This window comes from Bombyx mandarina, chromosome 16 (assembly GCF_030267445.1).
Source record: "Bombyx mandarina strain Sakado chromosome 16, ASM3026744v2".
NCBI classification, from domain to species: domain Eukaryota; kingdom Metazoa; phylum Arthropoda; class Insecta; order Lepidoptera; family Bombycidae; genus Bombyx; species Bombyx mandarina.
The window spans coordinates 5,051,538-5,071,901 of NC_143222.1; the positions used below are offsets into that span (position 1 = coordinate 5,051,538).

General features: G+C 36.1%; 2 protein-coding genes across 3 annotated transcripts in view; one reads left to right on the top strand and one right to left on the bottom strand.

Moving 5' to 3' along the window:
* Window positions 1-3,088, top strand: LOC149501254 (NADH dehydrogenase [ubiquinone] 1 alpha subcomplex subunit 7). Its single transcript, XM_089733974.1, has 4 exons — window positions 1-1,958; window positions 2,030-2,118; window positions 2,725-2,823; window positions 2,899-3,088. The coding sequence occupies exons 1-4, from the start codon at window positions 1,887-1,889 to the stop codon at window positions 2,969-2,971; spliced, it is 333 nt and encodes a 110-aa protein (XP_089590100.1). The 5' UTR covers window positions 1-1,886; the 3' UTR covers window positions 2,972-3,088.
* Br140 (bromodomain-containing protein 140) overlaps window positions 3,083-20,364 on the bottom strand; it is a 26,521-nt gene continuing 9,239 nt past the window's right edge. Inside the window, exons 11-23 of one of the 2 annotated variants that reach the window (XM_089733958.1) lie at window positions 19,710-19,873; window positions 18,790-18,920; window positions 17,394-17,488; window positions 16,424-16,610; window positions 15,374-15,487; window positions 14,755-14,850; window positions 13,897-14,023; window positions 13,240-13,350; window positions 11,996-12,100; window positions 10,805-10,925; window positions 8,888-8,985; window positions 7,537-7,875; window positions 3,083-7,090 (exon numbers count right to left, since the gene is read on the bottom strand). In XM_089733958.1, the coding sequence (XP_089590084.1) occupies window positions 7,542-7,875; window positions 8,888-8,985; window positions 10,805-10,925; window positions 11,996-12,100; window positions 13,240-13,350; window positions 13,897-14,023; window positions 14,755-14,850; window positions 15,374-15,487; window positions 16,424-16,610; window positions 17,394-17,488; window positions 18,790-18,920; window positions 19,710-19,873 (1,683 nt within the window). In that variant the 3' untranslated portion in view covers window positions 3,083-7,090; window positions 7,537-7,541. The remainder of the gene's footprint in view (window positions 7,091-7,536; window positions 7,876-8,887; window positions 8,986-10,804; window positions 10,926-11,995; window positions 12,101-13,239; window positions 13,351-13,896; window positions 14,024-14,754; window positions 14,851-15,373; window positions 15,488-16,423; window positions 16,611-17,393; window positions 17,489-18,789; window positions 18,921-19,709; window positions 19,874-20,364) is intronic. The other variant, XM_089733959.1, reaches the window with a different exon arrangement.

Consider the following 20,364-nt stretch of genomic DNA (forward strand, 5'->3'; position numbering starts at 1 on the left):
ACCTGATGGTGAGTGGTTACCGTCGCCCATGGACTTCAGCAATGCCAGGGGCAGAGCCAAGCCGCTGCCTACCGTTTAATACTCTCCACAAGCCTCGTTTGAAGAAGGACATGTCATAGCACTCGGGAAACACCGTGGAGGGGAGCCATCGTACCATCCATAGCCGGATGGTACGTGGCAAAAAAGATCTCTGGAAACGCACTGTGGATGACCGCAGTGGCTGCAGGTAGTATGGATGAACTCTACTCCGGTGGCGGGCGGTGCGATGGTAAAAACGAGATGCCGGTATCATCTCGAACAATTCCTCAGAGCACTCCCCATGGAACATACGGTACAGAATACAGAGGGAACCGAAGTCCCTCCGCAGACCCAGAGGTTCTAAACGAGGTTCCAAACGACAAACTATACGCCTTGATTTTCAAATCCTTGTAGCTCAAGCTTGTAGCTTTTGTCAAGATTTAAAAAGACGGGAAAAGATTTAAAAAGACGGGATTTTTTTTCTTCCGTGAAATTTTCACATAAGTATTATAAATCTTAGAATGAAAATCTCAAGTTGATAAAAATTACTGATTCCCTGATCTTATCTTGGCCCGAATAGTATATAGCACGCTAGGCCGACTAGATAATAAAAACAAAGCTACTAGTTGTATGATACGAGTAGTACAAACTTCACAATCTATATCTATATACTAATATTATAAAGAGGAAAGATTTGTTTGTTTGTTTGTTTCGAATAGGCTCCGAAACTACTGGACTACTGGCTAGAGTTCATTAATTTGGACTATTTATATAAGCAATGTTTTACCAACGACAATTGAAACGCATGAGAGCTTCGTTCCAGAAATAAATGCAATCATAGTACCGACTCGAAACTTGGTGTTATGTGGACCCGGTGATAATAAATGGTTCGGTTGGAACAATTTTTTTTTCTAGTTTTGATTTTAAGATTAAAACGAAAAAACTTTCCATTTTAATGAAAAAATAAATACTCAAATTTAAATAAATAATCCAAATTTATTTAATCACCTTCAAAGTACGCTCCTTGAGAAACGATAAACTTACGCTAACGAATAATCCAATCATCAAAACATTTTTTCACTATAAAAGTATAGTAAATATACTATAGTAAATAAAAGTATTTATGTAATCATCACTCCTTACCACAGTTTTTATTTGTCTAAACAGTTTTAACTGTTCGTTAAAACGATTCTGTAGCGATCTTTAAGAAACGATATGAGATATGGTTACGTTTCGATCGATTATGTATCGTGTAGTCCCTAACACCCTTAGTAAGCTAGAACCTTTTGTTAAGAGTAATATTGGAGAGCTATAGGACACCTAATTTCTTTTATCATTTATCCTGCCATATAAGTATCCGATTAATCATTAATTTTCTTTTTTCGTGTACAAGACTAATACTTGTGGTGTTTGTTCTGTCTAATATAGTTTGAAAAATGAGTCGTCTATTATCAAAGGTGGCAATCTGTGCATTTGGACAAAAAAAAATTATTGACATGTCAATACAGATTGATTTGAATATAATCGTCTCCTTCAAAGAATACGGTTCAAAAGCTGCATTAAATAAAGGTTAATAGTTAACCTGTTATTTATTTAAGATGTCGTTCCCAAGAGTTTTGTGACTGCCAATGGAATACAAAGTCAATAATTCGTTTTTCTGATTTACCAATCATTGTCCAAAAGTCAGATTGCCGGCTTTGATAATAGTCGACTCAAATATCCTTTTGCCTTTCATCGTAAATAAATGCATGTCATAGTGACATTTGATTTAAAATTAAGATGATTCCTGACGTTTGATAGATTGTCATTTAGAGATTATAATTGAGAACAATTTGCATAATATTGTCCAAAATAATAAATAATTTAAGATGGTAAAGGCTAAAGTTCCACTACGCGACATTTCACCTGCATTGCAGGCTTTCAGGAACTTCCTCCTTGGTGTTAGTATTATTATTAATTTAATTTTAAATTATGTAACCTATATGGATTGTAAATATTAATTGTTTTTTAGAGGAAGCATACAAACGCTCTTCGTTTTGAGCCATTGGTTTCGCCTAGAACCCAGCCTCCTCCAGAAATCCCAGACGGACCCTCGCACAAGTACTTATAGTTTTAATAATTAATCAGCATTTTTTTAAATGTACATTAATAAAAATCCTATGTTTACAAAAAGTTAATGTAACTATCTACATTATGTTTTCTGTTATAATTAGCATAATAAATCTTAACTCCACATTAAATTATAAAATAAAAGAAATGTGAATTATGAGATAGTACTTAAAATGTACAATTACAAAAACGATGCCTCCAATGAACACTACGCTAACTCCAAATTCGTAGATTTACAGGAGGAGCGTTTAAATGAAAAAAGTTGATAAAATATTTATTATTGCAGATATATTTATGGTTTTTTTTGTGTAACTAGCTGATTTACTCTTGCTTCGAACCCCATCAATAATGATTAATTGTAATACTTTTGACATGGTGAAGCGATTTGCGTGAAAAACTAAAATTTCAAAATTTTGAGTTAAAGTAGTGTTCATTGGAGGCATCGAAAAGTTCTATGAGTACAAAAAGTTAATTTAACTAGCTTCATTATGAGTTGTCTGTTATAGTTAGTATAAGAAATCTGAATTTAGCATTAAATTCTAAAATTTTTAATACAGTGCTATCATTGTAAATGTTTTGATAACAATTGTGTTACAGGCATGCCCACAACTACTATTACACAAGAGACGCTAGACGCGAAGTTGCTCCTCCAATTGATGTTACCAAGGAACTGCTTAGTGCTAGCTCAGACAAAGGGTAAATAATTCATTATTGCTGGTCTCACTATTTTCACTCTTATTCTTAAGACATAACATACCATTGTTGTTTTAGGGCTCCTAAACAAGCTGCTAATGTGAGACCTACACCTGGACACCTTTATGCTTGGGATAAACATTATGAATGAACATGTTATCCTCGCTTAATTCAAATTTTATTTAGCCAAACGCAATATAGCTGAATTACACACGATTTTAAATGTTAAGTAGGAATTATTGTTTTAAATAAAAAACTGCTGTTTTCATGTTTGATTTTTTTATTGCAAAAATAAAACAAAATCATAGAATCATATATTAATCTGTGTAATTTTAATTATACAGATTAGAAACTGATTGTAGACTAAATTATTTTCCTATTTTATTTATGTAACAGATCCTATGAATCGTACATTTAGTACTTATCATCTGCCTTCATCTTGCGAAAATTTAAGAACAAAAGCTCTAGCAAGACTAATATTTTTGAGTAAGTTTAATTATGTATTAAACAAATGTGTACATCCATTCTTGAAACGAATCTTCTTTTAACAGTTTTTATTCAGAAAAGAATCTTAACTTATTAAAACAAGAATAAATAGCTTTCTTTGTCACAAAGTAGTAAATCGTTTCGAACTTGTGGGATAGCCACATACAATGTATTCGAAAGTTCAATCTCCAATTACAAGAAATTGTTTGCAGTGGAGAAATCTGTAATATAACATTATGTATCCATCCATCGATTTGATTTTTTGAAACTTGGGCGGTTTTCAATATAATAGCATTACAGTAATCGACTATTCAGAAGCGATAGACAATGAAAACACAGATTTGAGTCTCAAAATAACCAACAAAATTAAAGTTAAATACATAGATAAATTTAAATATTTTATTTGATACAGTTGGTTTCATAATTGGTGGGTTGAATAATATACGAAGCGTAACATGACCCTTTAAATCGAAAAAAGAGTAATGTACTACCCTAACTACGGTAATGTAGTAATAATGTCTTAAGGCCGTGTGGTAAGTGACATGGTCACTGTACAAAGGGGTCGCGGGTTCGAATACCGCCAAGGGAAGATATTTGTATGATAAATTATATAAAATGTCTTTTCCAGGGTTATGGATATATATTAAATATATGTATAATAAAAATCTTACATTTATTTCCATTATCTGGTACCTGTTACACAAGTTTTTACGAGCTTAGCACAGGACCAGTTGACGTGGTGTGATTGTTAGTAAATAAAATAAAATAAAGTAAGTAATAATAAAAACTACCATATAGGTATCTAAATATTGTCTATTAAGCAGAGTATTAAGGAATTTCAATTTTCTGAATTCATGTTGCGCGACTGAGTAAACTAAAGTGAAAACAGATTGGAGAGGATGCGGCCTATATCTCTCACAGCAACTAAACCTTAACCGTCAGCCAATCTTTAGTTGCATTACCCATACTTCGTTTCCAGAAGCGGGTTCCTTTGCCTCCAGCACAAATTAGAAAATATAGACAACGGCATCGTCATTACGAATTTAAGTTTCATTATACCACAAAATAAATCTTATTTATTTATTACTTAGTCAAATCAAAATTATCTAAGTATTAAATTCACTGAAATGTTTGAAACAAAATCGAACTGGTTTAACTGGCGTAGTCCTAGTTAACGGCCGTCTGGTGTAGTGGTAAGTGACATGGTCACTACACAAGGGGGTCGCGGGTTCGAATCCCTCCAAGGGAAGATATTTGTATGATAAATATAAATGTATTTTCCAGGGTTATGGATGTCTATTAAATATATGTATGTGTATAATAAAAATTTTACATTTATATCCGTTATCTGGTACCTGTAACACAAGTTCTTTACGAACTTATCACGGGACCAGTTAATGTGGCGTGATTGTTAGGAAATATTTATTTATTTATTTATTTATAAAAAAAAACCGAGTATTAACGATCATATTATTTCTTTCTAAAAATTACATCTGACTATCTGATACTGGGAGAGTTGAACGCAATATAAAGGTTAGAAAAAAAAAACATTTTTATTTACAGCTGCAGTGGAAACAGTGGAATTATATATACCCCATTACGCTCGAACAACTATAAATAAAAATACGTAAATAATTTCTAAACGATTTGCAAAGCGAACCAGAGACCCTTCTGGTCAGTGAACCGATGCCTTAGCCCCCTAACCGCTGAGAGAGTACTCTTTATCGGAGAAAGCCGTTCACTATGATCAGTGGAGAGGAAGAAAGAAAGAGAGAGAGAGACTGGTGATAATGACCCCCGAAAGAAACGGAGCCACTATCCGCTTAAGACTATGTAAATTTCAGCTGGGCATAACTCCTAACAGACATATGATACAACTCGAAATGAATTAAAATTTAACGTAATTACGAACCCAGTTACTTTAACCTCCCTCGAAAATATACACGACACGCCATTTTTTATTTTAACGATTCAATTGCAGACTGAAACCGCGGCAAATACCACATAATATATTTTACCTTACAAAATCGATATCATACAAGTTTTCTTCATTATCATATTCAACTAATTTAACTGATATAATATCCGCCTCTTTAACTATTCTACATTATTATTACTACAATTATATACACACGTTAATCACTATCCTTAGACTAAAACTATACAGATCGAAAATATTAAAGACGTTAATCAAACTTTATCATCGTGCATTGTTCCTGTCTTACATAGAGAATGTTCAGTATGATAACATTTAAATGTTAGCCAGATTTTTAAAGCAATCAATCATGTTGAAAATAATATGTAAATCACACAAAAAATACCATAGTCTACTTCTAGCAAGAAATTGTGATGTTTCAGGACATCCCTGAGTTAATTTTTGTTGCTTAAATTGTAAAATACCAAACTAGGTGGTAACCTTTTTATTGGTGGTAAGAGGTGTTGTGAACGCTTACGGGTAAAAACCACGATCCATCTCATTTCTAGCGCAAAGTTTGGGCGATATAATTGATATATTAACGTTCTGATACCTACGGGCTTCTGGTTTACACTTAAAACCATGTGAGCGGTGAACTCTTCTTCTACACATCGAGTATCATTAAGACCGACATTTCGGTAATTCTTATTTGGGTAGACAATTTTACATGCCGCTCTATCATTCCGAGCCATTACTAAACAACATTTTTGCAACTTTACAGGAGAGCCAATTGGTTAAAATTTGAAATAATATAACAAAAAAAAAGCATCTTCAGCTATTTAAGTTGAAGTTCAATTAAAAACATCAAAGTGTGATGCTAATACCAAATATATATAATGGACCTTTAATTACAAAGATAAATGTCGCTAAAGCCAAACATCCTTTCACCCCTGATTTAATTAATGCATAAATGTAAGTATCCCAGTGACGACAAAAAAGTTTAATAATCTATCTAATTTAAATCCAATACTAATAATTATGTATATCTATTACATCAAACTTCTCAGATATCGCAATTGCTATGCAACGCAACTAACATTTTAAATATCCTAACAGAAGGTCCTAAGTTGCTACATTACGAACAGTAAAACAATATCTATAATATTTTATATATCTGGGTTTAACAACAGAACTACACTTTTAAGTTATTTAAAGTTTTAAACTTTCCTTACTGTTTTATTACTATCTGGTGATATTTGTAAGAGTATTCAATGTTGCTACTCGATGTATAAATGCTAACCATATACTAATATTGACTTTTAATAAAATAGAAATTAAATAGTGAATAATATGATAGCAAAAATGTACCAACCTGTATTTTTTTATACATGATGGAGCATTTTTGCGAGGCTCTAGCCATGACCGCTAATTTAATTTACCTAAATTAATATTTATCTTAAATGTACGGTCACCAAAAAAAAGTGCAATCTTCAGAAAGCATTTTTTCCAACCACAATATTTATAATCAATCTCAATATTCGATCAATATTCTCTACCCAGACCCTAGGATCTAAACTACCTAACCTCCAACCTAGTTGGACAACTACTAAAATTAGCTCGACACAATAAAAACAATACAGTACAAGAACACGTATACATACGTATTTGCATGAACGCTATGTCAAAGTTTTGATTTTCAACAAAACTAATGAACGATTTATGTATTAGAACACTTACAGAGATAATCAAATATGTACGAGCTAATCAGATGAATCGCTAGTGCCGTCCGGTGTCCGGATTTGCATCGTCGAAAAGCTACCGAAACTGAACGTTCTCTTTCTTGGAGGTCGGCGTGACCTATATTTAAACCTGTGTGTTTAAAATTAATACTTAATTCAGTCATCATAAAGTTTTATTTAGCATACACCAAATTTATGACTTAATTTAAACTGAATGCAAAGGCTTAATGAACTTAAGTACATACATGTTTTACTAGTGTTGGGGTATATTGTAAGCCCGATTTGAAGGGTCAGGACAGTTTTACTATACAGTTGAGACTTAGACCTCATGTCTCAAGGTGGGTGACGCTATTCATATCCTGATGTCTGTGGGTTTCAATAACCGTTTAATACAAAATGGGATGTGAGGCAAATGAGTTAAAATCCTGTGTGCTGCTTGAGACACGATCGATACTACTATTACTACCATACTACTCTGTTCTCGATTATTACTAATGTAATGCCGCTTACGGTGTTTATTTGATTATGTAAACGATCGCGAAGTGTCACTTCTATTAAATGGGAAATGAAAAGTACCTTTGTCATTTATCTTCACCGTCCACTTGTTTCCTGAATTGCATGGCGTCACCGTACGCTTTCTTCACCGCCTTTCTATCGGTAGGCTTCCGGGATTCCACCAGCTTCGCTTGATCAACACTCTTATCGAGGCCCAGGGGCTCTAGTTTATTAGGGGGTAACCACTGCCAAGTTCTCTTGACGTCAAAAAACAGCACCAAATAAAGTATGGGCTCGTGGGAGTGGTTCTTCTTCAAGTTCAATACGTCTTGAGGCGGTACGGGAAGCGGCACCCCGTTGTAGATGAAACCTTTCGGCATTTTCGGGTCGATGATCAGCGCCGGATACCAGGGGTAGCCTCTGTGGAGTCATATTGCATTCAAGCTTGTTTATTATATTACTAATATTGTAGATAAAGATTACCTCTTACTCAATTATAATACATTCAAATATAAATCAGTATATTTTTTATTTATAACAAAAAAATGGTGGATGAGCCTCTTCCCATCAATGGTCCGTTAATAAACAATGACAATATTTTATAACAAAGCCCCGTATGCTGCGTCCCAATAAGGCGTCGGACGGTAATTTTAGGAAAACTCCGCAGAACGCAATTTCATTACGTATGACGTCATTCGGGGCCAAAACCGGCACCAAAGTAACCATAGAAATAAAAAAAATCATTATCCATAAATGATATCATGCACAGCTGTAGTTGGTGTAAGAAAATCTAAAAATTATTAATAATGATTTAAAGTGTTAATATTCATTACACGCTTTATATTAGCTTCACTTGTATGTATGTTTGTATGTTTGTAACTGACTCCTTTAGACGCGATTTTGACTCTCTTTAAACGGCCAGATTTCATTTAAACTTTGTAGATTTATCGAAGACCGACGACAATTAAATATTTAAAAACAATTGAAAAAAATTGAAATTCGACTAAAAAATGAAAAAATAAATAATAGTTGAAAAACACTAAAAAACACGCTTTATATAAAATTGAAATAAAAAATAGAAAACCACCATGCACACCACGCTTTTTTTTAAATAAAATATATATATATTTTTTACACTATTTTCAATTTAAATTTATTAAAATTTATTTTCAATTTTTTAGTTGAATTTTATATAAAGCGTGTTTTTTGGTTTTTTTTTAAATTTTAATTACCAATATTTCACTGTGTAATTTCACGGTTTCTTAATAATGTTTTGAAATTTAATGAGTCGTGAGTAGACTGAACGTAAGATGATAGGAGCAAACGTATCGGTCTACTCTCTTTTTAGTCCGTTTTGTTAGCAATTTATAATTCATTAATGTTCTAAAAAAAAGCGTTAGGGTGATGGTCTTAATTTAATATTTGGTCAAACCTGCACTTCGCCCAAACGAGTTGTAAAGGTTCCAAGAGTAGTTCAGTCTGGCCACTCTTCACTGGTGTTTTTGACATCGACGATCTTGTGCCGCGACCCTGTTATCAAAAAAATATTATTCTTAGTTGATCGAAACTGCATAAGTATATTAAAATTTAGGATTGTTAAAAATTGTCTTTTGAAAAGCATTTCAACTAAAATTATGAACGTACTGTTTGAATGGTCTTATTGTTGGATTAGTGGTTACCTTTACCTTAGTAGGTACCTACGGGCTTTCGAGTTTGGTTCTATTTGTTTATTTATTTAATTAGTACAAATACATTTTAAACACATAGCTCATTTTTCTCATTTTCGTTAAGAATTGATCGACAATAGAGGCACGGATTTAATATGTTTTGTTTTTCGTCAGGAGAAATGTTCTCCATCTCATACTATCGTGTGAGTTTTAGACGATACGACTGCCTTCCGTTAATGTTACGATAAATATATTATCTCTATAGAATCATAAGATAAGAATGCTCTAGAAGTACAACGCCATCGATTGTCAGATAGCGGAAACTACCACTATACTTAGTCAGGTCATAGATTCTGTCACATGTTTAATGTAAAATAATTGAAACAAGTTTATTCATTATGTAACCATTCATATATCAAAATGAACTTAACAAAACATAGATTCTTATGACACTAAAGTTTATTCAAAATGTCCTCCGTGATTTTGAATACAGGCCTTCAATCTGCGCGGCCAGTCGTCTATCGCAGCATGAACGAGGTTCATGTCAATATCAGCGGCTGCCTTAATCAAGGATGTCTTGAGTGACTCCAAATTGGGATGAGGCTTTGAGCACGCCTTTTCCTCCAAGTGTTGCCATATCTTGTAATCTAACGGATTCAAATCTGGACTGGAGGAGGGCCAGTCTTCGTGCCGGATGAAGTCGATTTCACGCGCCGCCAGCCAGTCTCGTGTGCTCTTCGCTCTATGAGCTGGCGCCGAATCTTGTTGGAATACCCAGTGCCTGTTATTGAACATGGTATGAGAAACAGGTTCCACAAGGTTCGTCAGGACAGTATTTTGATACACAACTGCATTCGTTTTTACACCTTTCTCACAAAAATGTACCTCTGTTAAGCCCCAATAAGAAACTCCCAACCATACCATGAGCGAGGATGGAAAATGACCTCGTTGGACACGCGGAATACGGTTGCTCGCTTCTTCACTACTGTGTGCGTACACCTTATCATTTTGTTTGTTGTAGCTCTCTTCTACGGTAAAAATTTTTTCATCCGAAAAAAGAATTTCCCGATATTTTTTTCCCGCGTACCGCTTCAACAAAGCGCGGCATCTCTTCAGTCTCAGGTCCATTAGACGAGCATTCAAACGATGTCCTGTTTTTCTTCGATATGCCCGAAGCCCTAAGTCTTCATTTAACACCCTTTTCACCGTGGTTCTGCTTAAGCCCCTCTGAAGGGCCAACAGTTTCTGCTTACGTTTGGGATTTCTTTGAATTCGCGCCTTCACAGTTTTTATCACTGCTGGAGTCCTAACAGACCGAGGGCGACCACTTCTTGACCTGTCATCTACACTAGAGTCTTCATAGTATCGTTTGATGGTACGATAAACAAATCTTTTGGTTATATTCAAATTTTTCAGTATGTTAAAAATTTGAATTGGCGCGTAACCGCAACGATGCAACGCGATAACTGCAACACGGTCTTCTTTAAGCGTCCACTCCATATTTAAAAATGAGTAAAATTCTAAAAGTATACATTTTTATTTTCATGAACAATTCGAAATTCGAATTCAATAAACTTTTTTGTGGCCAGCATTCTAAAAGAAAAGTTTTTACTGTGTGACAATACTTATGACCTGACTAGTTAGATGTGTGGAAAATTCTCGATAATTAAAGATTTTCTTACCTTAACGGGAGTGAGAGGTTCATTATCGGAAGCGTCCGTGTGCGCAGCTCGCCTGGTGCGGCGACGTTCCGGTCCGCTGCCCGCCTCCATATTCGAATCCATCGTTTCGTTGTAACTCGAACTAAACATAAGAGAAGTCAGTACAAACGACAAAAGTTGAACTTCTTGATCCTTATCCTTCCATAAATAATACAGGTGGTAGGACGTCTTGTGAGTCCGCACGGGTAGGAACCACCGCCCTGTCTATTTTTTGCCGTGAATCAGTAATGCTTTTCGGTTTGAAGGGCGGAGCAGCCGGTGTACTGTTACAAGTGAGACCTTAGAACTCGTGTCTTAAGGTGGGTGGCGTTACGATGTAGATATTTATGGGCTCCAGTAACCCCTCAACACGAAGTGGGCCGTGAGTTCGTCCACCCATCTAAGCAATAAAAAAATAGGTATTTCTCGAACTTAGTACGATTAAAATTAGTTAAAAAATGAATCTTTACAATGTTACCCTTTACACGCTCTGAGAAATAATATTATTTTACAAAAGAAAAAAATAACATAATCGAGAGATGCTACAAAATATTTTTAATCACTTAATAACAGATGAATAGTGAGTGCAGCAGCTAATCTACAGCAATAAAAAAAGTTGGCATATAAGTGGGAAGATCGGTTCTTTTTGGTTAATTCACACTGGCACACTAGTTTTATTTTAAAAGAAATAAATATAAATGACAGATAACAAATTGACGTAACGATGTTACGGATAGTGTTTTTTTTTGAAAGAATAAAAGATTTTGTTGTTAAACTAAATATCCACTAGATTTCGCCATACCATCCCACATATATTCAACATTACTACACGCATAACTCTCTTGCAAACGATATGTTTAAAAGTACATAGATACTTCGCCACTTAGACACCTATTTCTAATTTTTTTCCCAAAAATCGTGTGTGCGCCGCATGTTTTCAGGAGTGCTATAGACTAGCGGCCTATTGTATATGTGTATGTATATTATTATTTTATAAATACAATTGAGAGAAGTGACACTTCTCTTACAGCTTTTCGTTTTTTTTTTGCGAATTACATCCCTGCACGTATATGTTGGCCTTAGTATTTTATTAGTCGCTCAAAAATTTTCTCTCACGCACAACAATTCGAACGTCTACGTTAAGGTTCGCTGGCTTGAGGATGAAAGGCATACCCATCGGTGGAGCTGATCGAGCACGAGTGATCCGAAACGTTCTCGTCGTCGTAATGAGTGCACGACGAACAGGACTGCGACCAGGCGGAGCTGCTGCTCGAGGATCTGTTATAAAAATCATCTTTTATATATTGAAGTAGCTTTTGCCCGCGACTTCGTCCGCGTGGAATAGTTACTTTGGCATAACTTTAAATTTTACCCGCCTCTTCATTTACGTAGAAAGTGAAAATATTTTTTAATAATAGAATGTTAAAGACTTATCTAAGGTACCAAAATCACGCTTTTTAACCGACTTCAAAACAGACTCTCATACATTAGACAGATACAGAGAAGACTCTCATACATTACTTTAGCGAAACTTTGAACTTTTTCCGCAGCGCACGCAGTCGAAGCTCTCAAAAAGGATTAAAACCCCGATTTTGAAACATTCTTTATTGGTGCTCCGCTTGCATTGGTCTTAAGCGTGATGTTATATAGCCTATAGTCTTCCTCGATAAATGGGCTATCTAACACTGAAAGAATTTTTCAAATCGGACCAATAGTTCCTGAGATTAGCGCGTTCAAACAAACTCTTCAACTTTATAATATTAGTATAGATTACGATTTTACTGACATTATATAATTTTCGAAGTTCCGAACATTATACATTATTACTGGTGGTAGAACCTCTTGTGAGTCCACTCGGGTAGATACCACCTATCACCCTGCCTATTTCTTTCGTGAAGCAGTAATCCGTTTCGGTTTGCAGGGTGGGGCAGCCGTTGTAACTATACAGAGACCTTAGATAGAACTCATATCTCAAGGTGGGTGACGACATTTACGTTGTAGATGTCTATGGGCTCCGGTAACCACTTCACGCCAGGTGGCTGGGAGCTCGTTCACCGATCATAGCAATAAAAAAATAAAAAATAAAAATGCAGTTCTTTCGTGAAAATGAACGATAGAAATGTTATTCGTCGAAAATGCAATATTATTCTGACTACCGTCTAATTTTTAACAAAATAGAATAATAAACGCACATTAAACCAAGTACTAAAAAATACTCTATTATTATAACAAAGATAAACATTACTCATTCAATACTCCTCGCCATCTTGGTTTTCTAATGTATTGTTTTCTCCCTTTCTTATCGTTCTCTCTCCCTCTCATCTTAACGTTCCGTTTCACACTCTTCTCGTACGTTCCGTTCTTTTTCGTCCGACACAAATTAAATTTGTTTTATATATTATATACTAATACATTACCTAGAAAGAGCTAGGTCACTGTCAGAACCGACTTCTCCTGTTGGGCCGCGGTACTGTAAGAACGATGCTGGAACCGGCGTGGCCTTGCCGTCGGCTCCAGGCAACGTAGATCTAAATATAAAATTGTACAATTTTGGACATATAAAATAAATAATAATTTTTATAAGCTTTATCACTAGAAATGCCTGTTCAATTAGTATTGCTACGTCGGTAAGAGTAACGCCGTCTATCGCCGAATAGTCGAACGAATATCTAAGGATCTAGTAGCACCTAGAACGCTCGCGAAGTACAACGCCATCTATTGTCAGATAGCGGAAATATAATACTAGAGATGTGTGGAGTATTCTCGATAATTCTAGGGATGAGGTATCGACTATAAAAGCGTTGCAGGGATGGCACGCAGTTAGTTAGTAATCAAAACTACTCGAAGCAAAACAGCGAACGGATCACCTGAAGCGAAGCGGAAGAAGCGAATTGAGAGGTTTAAAGTGTTTGTTGTGTGTTTTAAGTGTTCTAAGTGTTGAATATAGTTTTTTAGTTGTACTTTGGTGGAATTTTATTTATCCCGAACCCCAGCGCGTAACAGTATATAAAAACGGCACAGATTTTTTTTATGAATCGCTATATACTAAGGTCGAGTACTACATTAGTACTAACCTAAACAAATCCGGTGAGGAGACGGACTTGTCTTTGTCCTGTTTCCTGGGTCTGCCCCGGCCTTTCTTCTTCGGCGACGGATCCAGTCCGGAGCGGCCGAGGCTCGCCGACAACGTTGGCAGTGAAGCTGGTCATTCAATAGATCGACGATATTAATATTTAATAGGCAATAGTGAGCCTTAGTTCACTGTGACGCTACCGTCACCTAAGCCGGTCACCGTTCTCGTCAAACCCGTCGCTTGCGACGAAGGGCTCGGCGAGTAAATTAACCCACAGACACAGCCCACTGAGTTTCTCGCCGGATAATCTCAGTGGGTCGCGTTTCCGATCCGGTGGTAGATTTTGGGAAGCACGGCTCTTGCTAGGGTTTGTGTCAGCAACAACGTCAGGTTCGTGCTCCGTGAGCTCACCTACTAGCCCGGTGACGCTGTTATAGTCTCTCTAGAACATCAGCTTAGGTAGGATAAAAAAAAATTCGCCCAAGACCGTACGCAATGCTGAGGCCTAATTCCAAGCATACTTCGCTAAAAGTCAAGTTACGATAGACGAAACTCTAGGGAAAGCACATTCGAATGTTCAATAGTGTGCGCCACAAACATTGAAAATGTAGAGAACTTCATTAATTCCTTTATTAATTTTGTACTACAGTTCACTACGATCCGATTCCAATCCCTATAAATTCACAATGTTATCGGCCACAACTGATGCTATTTTTCCACGACTTTTTACAAAACATTCCTTTAAAAGCAATTTAAAAATTCTGTGGTCATTATGGTAATATGCATTTATTCAGCTCTATAAAAAATTTGGTGACCGAGAGACATTTTTGAGGAAGGCCCTTTAACAATCAAACTATACCATCAGATCCAAAGCTCTTTGGTGGCGTGGCGACTGATGACGGCGTCACCAATAAAGTAGGCTTTCGTAGACCGCCCAATAATCCTAGACCGGACGCTGAAAAAATATTTCAAAATCAACAGGCCGATCCGTTTGACTTTTGAGCGCTAAACGGTGTTTTTAGAACAATGACGTCATTGTTGTGTGTTTAATCAAATATTTTTCTTAGAATATTTCTTCTCGCTCAACAAAATAAAACATTTGAAGCGATGATGCATGAGCTTGAGGATCAACTGCGTGGTTTTATACTTTCAATTATTGTATTTAGGTCTCATCTAAAATAAAGTATAATAGCGTCTTAAAATTACCCCAAAAAACAGGCTTCTTCGTTTTTGAAGTTTAAAAAGAGTATTTATTAGCAAGTACGAGCAAAATAAATTCTGGGTAAAAACTGACAGTCGTTGCAATAAAATGAAGAAAAAAAAATATTTTTGTCTATGCTCTCTGGTAGCCGCCATTTTCTTTTCTGCTTAAAGACGGTAAATGTGTAGACGACGACAGACGACGACAGATTCCCTCACTACTGTCGTAGTGAGGGAATCAAATCTTTATTCAATGACTACAGTGATCCTCAACTTACACGGAGTACCCTCGGTGACTTTAGTCGGCGACTTCTCAGGGGTGGCTAGTTTTTGTGTACGCTCAACGCTTTTTCTTGGCGGCACTGGAGTCTCGGAGCCCGATGTCGCCGTTTCTGTATTTCATTGTTAGCATACTTTCGTTATACTAAAATTCAGTACGACAAAAAAACAACGAAGAAATTAAAACTGAATACATTCTTATTGAGAGTCGAGAATTTTCTAGATTTTAATTTTAAAACATTTTTAACACAACGACGTTACTTTCAAGGGATCTGAATTTCCATATCGATACTAATATATAAATCTACAGTGGTTTTTACGGATGTTCCGTTATAACTACTGAATCATGCATCCGACTGACTTGAAACTTGGTATCCATGTAGAAAATACATGTACTTAATGGATTATATGAGTGTTGGACTCCCTAATCATAACGACAACAAATAATAATGTTAATTTTAAATGTCCAGCGAAGCGGGCTAGTACGTCTAGTATTTGTATAATTTTATGAAAACCGCCAACCATAGTACATTTTTAAAAATTAGGCCAACCCAAATTTTGTTTACAGCTTTATATTTAAACTGTTATTCTACGACCTTGTCGCGGTTTTGCGAAATTGGTCTGTAAATAAATTGACAGATGGTGCGTAGTTGGCGTTCTGGGTAAGTACACGACCTACAATCTATCTTGTACTGGGCGGTCAATGTATTAATAGCAAATTATAATTAAGCCCTCGCAACCCTATTGCACTTGGTCACGTATGAGGACAATAGAGTTTTTCGATAGGGCTGACACTTGTTAGTTGTTAGGTAGGTAGGTAAGTAGGTTACCTTTTCAATATCTTTAAGCACTAAATAAAAATCCTTTTCAAATCAACTAATTTAAATCTCACAAAAAGATTGTGACAACCCAGATTTGTCCCTATTCTACTTTTAGTCCCTATTCCCCCATAAATGTATGACAAATTTATATTTTTATCGTCTTCTTTCAACGACTTCAGTAGTTTTAGGTCACTGTAGCCTCTTTGAAATGATGAATATGTGAGTTACCGTTGTCTTGTACTGTGGGTCGCTCGGCAGGAGTCTGCGCGGCGCGTCCCCTCCCCCTTTTGGTGCGCCCTCCGCGCTTCCCGCGCGCCCCCCTCGCTGATCCCCGCCCCGCCCCGCGACCCCGCCACCAGTTCCGGTTCACCTTGCTCGTAGAACGGACGGAACGTGCCGACGGTGACGAGTCGCGCTTCGGGGAAATTATATTTCGACATTTCACTATAAATAGTATGACAGCGGTAAAGGGGCGGTTAAGACGTTACGCGAATGCAACTGAAACTATGACCTAATATTCTCAAGGATCGGCGGCAATATGGTAAGAATAGGCACCAATAAACGTTTAACATTTGATTAAGCGTGTGCTTCAATTTTATTTATAGAAAAAAAAACAGATGTTTTAATTTCTTATTCACTATCAATATGACGAATTAAACTGAAACTTCAGATACCGTATTAATTTGTTCTATGATTATTTTTTTTTTTTGATATGGCAATCAGCTTTGGCTATGGCAACACCATTGTTGCCAGTAAAATTTATTTATTTTCTACTATTATTATTAATCACTAAAATATACTTTCTGAAATGAAGTGTATTTATCTGAAATAGTAATATCAATTGGGATGAAATTGAATGACATCAAATGCAATGAAACGAGATGACATAATGTCCCAATTAAATAACGGGAATTTATTGAGACTTCAGTAGAATTTCACAGATAATAAGAGTTTATTAATCCGCCATTATTATACATTTAAACTCGAAAAAACAAAACAAACAAAATAAAAACAAATCCAGAGGGTCTCGCTTCTCGCGTTTTCACAACGCTGTCCGTTGTTCACTTAGATCGGCTCAGAGACTCGTTCGATATTAATATGAGATTTTTTTTTTAAACCTACCCACATTTTTTTGATTTCCATAAATTCAATTATTTTAAGAATAATCTGTATTTATTACTGTATACTTCAAACTTACAGCATTATTCTCGTCAACCGAGTCTCTGATGGGCGAGTCTTTGCTGCGGCCGCCTTCACTGCGCGCTACGGACACGCCACGTTCACTTCTCGTATCTACAATACAAACAAACAAATTTTAAAACGGGTAGGTACCACACCATCCTGCCTATTTCTGCCGCGAAGCAGGAATGCGTTTCGGTTTGAAGGGCGGGGCAGCCGTTGTACTGAACTGAGAACTTGGAACTCGTATCTCAAGGTAGTTGGTGGCATTTACGTTGTTGATGTCTATGGACTCCAGTAACTATTAAACACCAGATGAGCTGTGAGTTCGCCCACCCATCTAAACAATAAATAAAATAAATAAACACAAAAATATAAATGTACTTTCGTCTTTTCGTCAAGATAGATCAATTTTATATTATAAGCGATAGTTTGTTATCTGTCCTTTCATCTATCCGTCCATTTTGTTTTACTGACTTCCCGATATACATACTTGCCTTAATTTGGAACTGTGTTAAAATAATGGATTATATCATAAAGTTGATAATGTTGATAGACGCGAAAGCTCAAAATTAGGCAATTAATTATTCTGAAACCGGTCTATGATACATTGCATTTGTAAAAGTTGAAATCTTGGATATCCGACCATGAGTTTAATACATATAAATATTTACAGACCCTACACCTTGAAAATTCCAGATATATTGTATTTGAAGTGAAACTTCTAATGTGACTTCCAACAAGGTTGCGTTAAACGTTTAACGCTACCATACTAGAAAGAGACAGAGCGAGAGTGAATGCGTGGAACTCGAACGCATGCGCGTAGTATATCTGTTACAGGCCAACGCGAGCGTTAGCAACGAGTAGCGTCCAATATTTTAATGAAGTATTTATAAAAATATTTATATATTTATTTATAAATGTTGAAGATTTCGCATCTCTTATACACAGCATACCCTATTACAAGAGCAATCTAATTTAAGGATGAAAAATGAAGAAAGCCGCAATACTACAGATCGAAAAAGAAGTTTCACTTAATTCGCGTGCAACTTGTTGCACTGGTTTTTTTTAATAATGACTGATGTATCGTTCGAAGCCGCTTTCAACTTTCATATGATTTAACGACAAAAACTAACAAAAATTTATGCATTAAATGATCAAAAATTAATACCGATAACTCTTGGTGTTAATCCGCATCCGTTAATCTCTCGCAAACTCACATTTTAATGGCGATGACACTAACATTAAACGGTTTCAAAGTCAATTACTTATTTTTACATATTTTTTTTTAATTTACTGACAACCCTACTCATACTTGATCGTAGTTCCTTGTGATGTGCACCACGTTAGTAAAATGGAAAATATTCTTAGTAATAACAATAAGAATATCGATAAAGAATTTTACGTTCCGTTACCTAGAGTACGATCGCTGTCGGTGCTGGCGGCGCGGGACCGCGCGGCGAGGTGGCGGAGTCCCGCGGCCGCCACGTCGCGGCGCGCCTGACGGAATACCGGCGCGCATTGCTCGCGCATCTTCACACCGGCTCTGGAAACAAAAGCGCGACTGTTTTATAACTACTATCCGTTTACACAGTACAGTAACAGTAAAGTTTTGCATTTTGTCGTCGTGGCCTAAGGGATAAGACGTCCGGTGCGTTCGTGTTGAGCGATGCAACGGTGTTCGAATCCCAGGCGGGTACCAATTTTTCTAATGAAATACGTACTCAACAAATGTTCACGATTGACTTCCACGGTGAAGGAATAACATCAAGTTTAGAGCAGTTTAAAATTTCTTTATGAAGCAAGTGACACTTCTTTAAAATTCGATTTCCATCGCTTTAGGCCTGTGTCACTAAAATTGCATGAATACTCCTCGGAGCACTACCATTATGGCTTTTTAAAAATCTAATCCAGTTTATACGATGCGAATTTACTATAATTGTTAAAGTCAAAGTCGTTTGAAGTCGTAGTAGCCTATAGGATAAGACGTCCGGTGCATTCGTGTCGAGCGATGCACCGGTGTTCGAATCTCGATTTTTCTTAACATCGCGTTATAAAAATCAAACCCGCAAAATTATAATTTGCGTAATTACTGGTGGTAGGACCTCTTGTGAGTCTGCGCGGGTAGGTACCACCAGGTTTGAAGGGTGGGGCAGCCGTTGTAACTATACTTAAGACCTTTAGGACTTACATCTCAAGGTGGGTGGCGCATTTATGTTGTAGACGTCTATGGGCTCCAGTAACCACTTAACATCAGGTCGGCTGTGAGCTCATCCACCCATCTAAGCAATAAAAAAAAGTCAGTTTAGCATATCTGGTTAGTATAGCGGCTCACTTGTAAAACACTGTATCTTTATTGTTATACGCGAGACAATTGTCTATCATCAGTTTGAAGTCGTCTTCGATGTCATCAATGTTCTTGTAAGCGCCGCGGTCCAACTTCTTCTCCATCGTGCTCAGGTCCATGGGGTGTTTCACAATTGTGCTGTAGTCTGGTACCTATGCAAAAACGATCTTTATGTTAACTCTGTTTAAGACGCATATTCGTTAAACAACTCAATTAGGGTGTTCCATTTAAAAAAAAAATTGAAGTTATTTTATGAAATTCTGTTACATTAATACTTATATGAAGACATGAGTGGATGAAGGGGATATGATACAATTTAATAATTTTGAGAAAACGGACAACAAACTTTTATTGCTTGTATTTTTTCTTCGTACATAATCCCTTTATCATATCGACGCTTGAAAGGCAAACGTGACTAAGCGACAATAACTGCTTTATACATGATAGGCAATAACCATATTCGATGCGCAAAAAAAAAAATTATTTTTAGCTTTATTAAAATAATTTCAATCCTACAGCTAGATTCGTTAAAATATAACTTTTTTCAGGTATTTCAACTTTAAATTAGTTTACTGTAAAGTTCACACATTGTCGCTTGGTCACGTTTGCCTTTCAAGCGTCGATATGCAATTTCTAAAAATAG

Coding starts and splice junctions, on each gene's coding strand:
- LOC149501254 (XM_089733974.1), top strand. CDS start 1,887: ATGGTAAAGGCTAAAGTTCCACTACGCGACATTTCACCTGCATTGCAG. Junction 1,959..2,029: donor TCAGGAACTTCCTCCTTGGT/GTTAGTATTATT, acceptor ATTGTTTTTTAG/AGGAAGCATACAAACGCTCT. Junction 2,824..2,898: donor AGTGCTAGCTCAGACAAAGG/GTAAATAATTCA, acceptor TTGTTGTTTTAG/GGCTCCTAAACAAGCTGCTA.